The 7,743-nt window shown below is 39.6% G+C and overlaps 1 protein-coding gene across 1 annotated transcript; it reads right to left on the minus strand.

The window, feature by feature from the left end:
• Positions 1–270: 270 nt before the first annotated feature.
• LOC307104385 (kelch repeat and BTB domain-containing protein 7) lies at positions 271–5,179 on the minus strand. The gene has a single exon (XM_079779313.1). The coding sequence runs from the start codon at positions 4,596–4,598 to the stop codon at positions 2,559–2,561; it is 2,040 nt and encodes a 679-aa protein (XP_079635439.1). The 5' UTR covers positions 4,599–5,179; the 3' UTR covers positions 271–2,558.
• Positions 5,180–7,743: the final 2,564 nt, after the last annotated feature.

The following is a 7,743-nucleotide window of genomic DNA, read 5'->3' on the forward strand; positions in this document are numbered from 1 at the left end:
TAAAGTATTGAAATAATTAGGATTCTCTAAGGTTTTCAGACTAGAGGCACACAGATATAAAAAAAATTAAGATCATTCTAAATGTTAGAAATAGTAGTTCTGAAAATGACATTGAGCATTTGTTTAAAAATGTGCCAATTAATTGTAAAACTGAGATAAAGGTGCTTTCCTGCCAGGAAGGGATTTCAACACTGCTAGTTGTGTCACACAATGCATAAGTAAGAGTTTCACACATTTAGCAGAAACACTAAATTAAGAGATCAGATAGCCTGGGTTCTAGTGCCAGTTTTATTTGTAACTAATCATGTACAAATCACTTATCTTTAAAATAATGATTAACATCTACTCCCTAATTCACAAACATACCACAAAACCAAAATCCTTCCCAAGAAAACCTCTTTGTAAACCAATACATTACTACTAATTAGCTTATACCTAACTTAAAGGTTGAGAATGACAACTTAAGAGATTTGTCTTATCGATTGATAAGTTGCAAACCTTAATTCTGCAGATGGATAATATGGTTGAGATAAGCACTGTCCTATTTCAAGTTTACAAAACAAAGTTAAGCCAAAAAAGTTGGCCAAAAAAATAACACTATAGTGAAATCAGTTTCAAAACGGTGCTTATACCCATCTGTTATCAATGGAACAAGTTAGCCTTAGGCCACTAGCATGTTGCTTTACTTCACTAGAAATAATGTTAAGCAGGAATGTTTTGTGGATTCATCAAGTGGCCAATCAAAAGACTAAGAAGAAGAAAAAAAAAAAGACTAAGAAGTATGTTGTTTTGTTTTAATCGTTTTTCTCTCCCTCTATTTTTTTCATTCAAAATTCAATTCCCCATCCCAGAGCACACTCCTCAGTACTCTGTCAGGGTATAAGAAATGTTAGCATTTGGTCACTAGAGAATTAACAGAGACAGGGAATTAGTATGTTATTGAACAAAAATTCAAGATAATTGTTAGTGGTGTATATGTACACCATTTACCATGATTATGAAAATCATACAGATGCTCTTAAAAGGTAAGCACCTATACGTTCTTGTAATATCAACGTCAATTTGGTGCAATTTAGTTTCTATTTCTGGATTTTCCCTTACACATCATGGTGATACAAAAAAATAAATAAATAAATATGAAAACAAAAATCCAAGACTGGAGTGTTGGTTCACTGAAAAATACAGAACAGATATAAATACCCTAATAAAATAACTACATATATCACTGCTTAGGGAGATATTTTAGAGGAAATATACTTTCACTATTGGCCCCAAATGCCATCATCCACTTATATTCTTTAACTGTCAACTTTTAATATAAAAATACCTTCAAGCTGATAATTATTTATAGTAACTTACAAAACTGACAGAATATTTCAACACTACACAAAACAGTTCTATATACAGCTTAAAGTTTTAAAGTTCTCTGCTGGCCCTTGATTTTATAATTGGACACAGTAACTACTGATCTCAATAAAATACTGTTTTTAGCTTATACATATTTTTAAAACCAGTATTACTTCACAAAACAGTAAAGAATCAATCACTTCCTGCTGAAGAATCCTCTAAGACAAACACCAAAACTATACAGCCAAAATATTTTAGGAGAGCATATAAACTTTTTAAGACAAGGCATGACTAATGGATAAAAAGTACATTACCCAATGATTTGTCCAGTGAAAAGGATTGTTTCTCTGATTCAATGAACATGTATCAGGTTATATATGAAAAATATGAATTTATAAACCACCTATTTTTAAAATTTTTTGTTTAAAAGGGTGTTTAAATGATTGGTGACACTACAAGAATGATGTCTAAGATAGAAAAATGGTCACATTTAGCAAAAATACACTTTACATTTCAAAATTAGAAGCTAAATTTCTCTTAAAACAATGAAATCATGATTTATTTATTTATTTTTTACTTTCAGTGAGCTTTTCCATTCTGCACTATATTAAAATGAAATCACTATTCAGTAAGCTTTATATGTTCATTTTTTTCCTTTGCAAAAGGGAAGAAAACCAACCCAAATTTAACAAACTATATTAACTTAGAATACTAAAGACTACTTTAAAATTTGTTAAATCTATTACTTTCATTATTCTGAAGGAAAAATATAAACCTTCAAAAGCCAATGAAGTTTCTAGTCCAATTTTCTATTCTAAAAATTAAAAAGTTAAATTTCTTGTGGCAGGCACTAAATAGAATTAAAAAGTTAACAGAAGACTATATTAGATAACCAAAATATAAACAGTGCAAGTAATTAATACAATCCACTGGTGCAATGAATAGTTGAACAATGAAAAAAACACACCAAGCATTCTAATGAATTATATAGTTCATTTTCTGCATATTTTAATCTCAACTTTTAACATAGCAAATTATTATATAGGTTGATTTCATGGACTGTTTAAATTTTGTAACGTAAGTAACTCAAACATTAGCCTTTCTAAACCAAATCTGCGGTCCTAGTCAATTTTGTTTTTCAGGAAAAGGAAAGAGTATTTTTTAAAGATAGATTACATGGCAGTAGAAACATCTTAAGTGTCTCAAAATATTTACAAAGAACCCTGATGATCCTGTGCATTTCGCTGATGTGCAACCTGTACCCAGACTTCATCATCAGAAAAAGAACTTGAACTTCCTGACTCAGAGTCCAGCTCACTGAATCCATCCAAGTCCCAATCATTACTAGACTCACTCCGTGCATCATCTTCCTCAGTAATGAAACTCTGACCAGGTTCAAGGCAAGAAGGATAAACGCGAGCACAGAGACAAATAAATCCAGAGTCAAACTGCAAAAGACCTAACATGGTACCTATATTAGTCCACTGGTCTTCCCTGGAATCATATTCATACACAGTCACCCGGTTTTTTTTCCATTGTGGGGTGGTAGAAGTGATGAGGAGCAACTTTTGGCCATGACTGACAATCTGATAGTTGTGGATCTCTGAGAACAAAGGAATATTACTAATCCTCCGCCATTCTCCCCTAGCTGGATTATAGACCTTCATGACTGGGATGTCACAGATACAATAGATCTCATCATTGAAGACACAGGCTTCCTGAAAGTCACTCCGTTTAAGAGAAGCACAGTTCAACCACATATTGTGGCTAGGATCATAGCAGAGCATGCGCTTACTGTTCACAGCATAAAGATAGTTCTGAACCACTATTAGTTCGAAGGAATAGAAGGAGTGGGGTACAGGAGCCACCAGTGCCCACTGGTTCCTCTGAACACTGTAGCATTCCACTTCCTTCAATTTAATCCCAGTAACAGGGTCTCGTCCACCCAAGATGTAAATGTAGCCATTGAGGTAGGCCACATCCATGCCCTCACGACAGAGCAAACGATCTGCAAGTTGCTGCCAACTATTCTGAGCTGGTTTATACACCCAGAGGTGTTTCCTGGGCTGGGCAGCTAGATAGATGTCCTGGTCCGGAGAGACACAGACAGCTGAGGAGGTGATAGTTTTAGTGTGAGCCAAGCTGGCCAAAGGTGAAGGCATTGTGTAAATGTCCCCCGAGTATGGGTCATAGCAGAGAAAAGGATCTCGGGGATGTCCAAAAAAGACCACCATCTCCTTGGAACACATGCCCAGCCTCTGGGGTGGAATTTCTGCTGCGGATGCAACAGAGCTGCCGCTGCCGTCTGGCTTTGGCACCACAGACTTGTACATCATGTCACCATATCGCATCTGCAGAGCCCCTTCAACAAGGTCCAGACAGTACTTCTTCACAAGGGGCTTAGTCAACAGCCCTTTCAGGTAATCCTGATCTTGATCAGCGAAGTGTGCCCAGCGGACACACTTGAAGACTTCTGCAGCGCTGGGACCCCGCTCCTTGGGAGCCGCCTCCAACCACTGCATGGCAACGTGACACACTGTCCGCTCACTCTCGATGTCTAGACTATCCAGGCGCAGGACAGCCAGCAGCTGGGCCAGGGTCAGATCTGCCAGAGACTCCTCCTGAACTGAGCCCATGCGACTGAGCTGCTTGAAGTTGTGGGCTATGAAGGACTGGGCCTGTGATCGCAGTTTGTGATGGTCGAAGGCATCAGCGAACTTGAGGATGGCGGTGCAGTTAGCCAGGTCAAGGCGGCGGGCTAGGAAGGAGGCACAGGCTTCCCGCACGTACTCGAGCTGTAACATGTCGGAGGCCGCGTAAAGGCGCTGCACGTTGGATTCACTCAGCGACACGCGACCGGTGTAGCAGTATTCGACCAGCACCTCAAAGGACTCGGCATCCACGTCGTGCATGGTCACATTGGCCTGCTGGCTCTCGTACATGCCGCCGGTGAACATGCTCTTGAAGTAGGGACAGGCGGCAGCCAGCACGTTGCGGTTGCAGGAGAAAAGGCGGCCTGTGCCAGGCCCACTGCCAGGCGTCACCACCTCGATGGTCACATCACAGAGCAGCCGCGAGTCATAGAAGGACTTGAGCTGTGCCAGCAGGGCTGCAGCGTGGGCCGTGTCCTTCAGCTCCTCGGGGCCCGTGAAAAAGGCCGAAACGGAGGGTTTGGAAATCCTCTTGGGCCGCCTCCCACCACGGGGACTGGCGAGGCGGCGGGAGCGCGGAGCGTCTTCCCGGGACTGCATGGTGGAGATGGCGGCGGGTGCTGAGAGCGAGAACGGCCGGGCTTCGGCTTCTCCTCACACGGCTATCGCGGGCGCAACAACGGCGTCCCCGAGTCCTCGGAGCTGCAGGGGCCGCGCCTACTTGCCTCAGCCCTGCGCCGCGGTGCTGCCTCCCTTTATCGCGTAGGGAGCGCCTGACTCACCGGATTCCAGTTCCACGCCTCCCTCCACCTCAGCTCGCCGTCAGGGAACCAGCCGCTGACACCAAGAGCCGCCACCGCCGCGCTGGCAGTACCGGCAGAGGCTCTGAACTGCGACTCCCAGGTCGCCTTTCGCAGCTCGAGGCACGCCGGGCACGCCGGACCCACGGGCGTAGGCGGATGAGCGGTAGTCGCTTTGCATGTTGGGAGTAGTAGTTTGAGTAATACCGCGAGGTTTCTTGGGTCAGACTGGCTAACAGAAGTAGAAAAGTGGTAATTCTTCCGAATTTGATGGTTTGGCTTTGGCTTTGGCTTTGAAACCAAGAATAGAAGCCCCATTTTAATATGCATTTCAGATAATTTTTCCCTCTTTTTAAAATAGGGATAATATTCATAGGATTGTATTTGGATGGAATGAGACAAATTGCAAAGGATATAGGAAGCTTCAATAAATGTTTGATTAGAGCAGAAATTGCTAGCTTTCCTTTTAGAACTTTTGAAAAATGAGACACCCCCCTAATTTGAAACCATGAGCAATTTTACAAAGGAAGCCAAGGTTTTCATGTTGCTTCTTTTGAAAGGTTGTGAAGGGTATTACAATAGTTTCTAGAAGAAACGCTATGCATAGGCTCATTAATATGTCTTAAATGAGGTCCTAGAAAACAGCATTTATAGATTACCTCAAATATGCAAGTCAGGAATATAAATAGATGAGCTAATATCTCACCAAATCAACACTTAATCTCCTATGGAGCAAGATTAATTTCACAGCCTCTTTTTTTTTTTCATTTATCAATATAATTTATATTTTTCTGAACTAAAATGCTTCCTTCATTAAGTATAACATTTTCGTAGATTTTTAAAATCTCATTCTTTTTAAAAATCTTCGTTGAAAGTATTACATAATACCCCTTTTTTCTCCCCACTGACCTAGCCCGCCCCTTCTCCCCCCCCCCACCCCCCCACCCCCCGCAGGCCTTTACCACCCTATTGTCAGAGTCCATGGGTTATGCATGGTTATTTACATAGCCCTCTTAATTTGAGTGTTTTCAAGTTCTCTAATACTATTCCTTTTCCTTTCTACAAATCAGTTGAACATTCTGGAACTGTGTTGTTGTTGTTTTTTAATTAAAAACAAAAGTTTTAACGAGTTTAAACAAGTTTTTAAGGAGAGTTTTAAATTAAAATATTTTAACAAACAGACCTTGTATTGTACAAAAGCACAAGATCCTCATAGCTCAGAGTATTCATACATAACCTGACGTTTCTTTTTTTGCTTTTAATTTCTTAAATTTATATAGTAGAGCTGATGCTATATAAAAGTACACACGTGTGGGTGGGGTGTGTGTGTGTGTGCAATGCACGTGTGCATTATCTGCTAGTTGAATTTTCAAAATCAAATGCTTAGAGGCTTTTTCTAAATTAGGGAATTTTTATTTAAAAACCATTCTACTCCTGCTGCTAGTTTGCGATGTGTTACCATTATCTAATGAATTAAATCTTTAATATTACTTGAATAGGTGGAGCAGGAGAATAATTCTCAAATTGTTTTTCTCTCTTTTCCTATTAGCTGAAGTGGGTCTACTGGAAATACCCCAGGAAAGAGACATTAAACTAAGTGGGTCTTTGGGTTCCAGTCTCTACTCTGTATCTCTGTTGGGTATCCATCAGATACACCAGAGAGAATTAAGTTATTAGTAACACTGATTGCTTTCTCACCTACACTAAATACCAGCCGGGGTCTTAGAAGAGAATTAATAGAATATTCATCAGCTTTATGCTGATGTACCTAAATGAGATTTATTCTCTTAACTTCATTTGTCCTTGGGTGTGGCTGGCAAATGGCACTAAATGGATTTCTGCTATCTGTCTCCTTGAGTAGGGTGACAAGCTATTTACCCTCTGGGTTGGGGAGAAGTGTGTTTATTCTTAAGTGTCCTTGGTTTAGGGAAGATAGGATTTACTAGATGACTGCGAACTGCTTTAGCGTCTAGATTTTTCTAGAGGGCTATAAACAACTGTTTTAACTACTTGTTTCAGTTTCCTGATTCTGCTTTTCCTGGCTTACTGGCCTGTCTCATCCCCCTTTCAGAGACTTCCATCCATTAAATCTTTTAGGGGATGATGAGAAAGGTCTGTCTTCAGTAACTGTATCCTGCTGACAAGGTCTGTGGTCCCCTGCCTACATAAGGCATGGAAGTCTCTTTCTGCCTGATCTAAGGGGGCCAAGGGGATGAAATCAGAGACTGGAATAGAGAGGCTGTTAGATTTTCCAAAGTAGAGATAGTCTGGAATCCCCAAAGCATTATCATCTCAATAGGGAATTGTATCATTCTAGAAGCAAAGTTGGTAGATTGTTCCATATATTATTGACTCAATTATTTAGTCCTGTTGTGTCTTATTTCAGGAGGCAGTAATGCAGATGAGCTTTCAAAGTGAGACCTACTAGTATATTGTGTTAACAAGGAATAAGGTATTTAATAAGGAGTATGTCTATGAAAATAGAAGAAAAAAACAAAGGTTAAGAATTACAGCAAGTTATAAACTGGTTTCTGAGTCTGTAAAATTGTCAGTCAAGGAGGCTTAAAATTTCTTTTGCTGCAATAAAAGTAAGCAGTGACAATTTAACAGATTTTTAAAATTTGTGATTTAAATATTTCTGATGATGACATCAGATGTTCAGATAAATTCCATATGGTTGGCATTGCATTAGTAGTTCTTAATAATTCCAAGTCAAAGGATGGGAGGATAATAAAACATTAGCTTGGAGGGTTTGAAGACAACTAGGAGAATTCAGAAATTAATTCAGCTTACAGATAAAAAGAATTTAAACTTTAAAGACAATTAACTGCACTAGAGTCTAATAAACACGATTAGGCATTGTGATTTTTATTGAAACACATTTTTTTTCTGAAATTATTATCATTTTCATTAGAGACTGTATTAAGTCCAGTTTTAATTTTGCC

This window comes from Cnephaeus nilssonii (genome assembly GCF_951640355.1).
Source record: "Cnephaeus nilssonii genome assembly, chromosome: 8".
Classification (NCBI taxonomy): domain Eukaryota; kingdom Metazoa; phylum Chordata; class Mammalia; order Chiroptera; family Vespertilionidae; genus Cnephaeus; species Cnephaeus nilssonii.

Coding starts and splice junctions, on each gene's coding strand:
- LOC307104385 (XM_079779313.1), bottom strand. CDS start 4,598: ATGCAGTCCCGGGAAGACGCTCCGCGCTCCCGCCGCCTCGCCAGTCCC.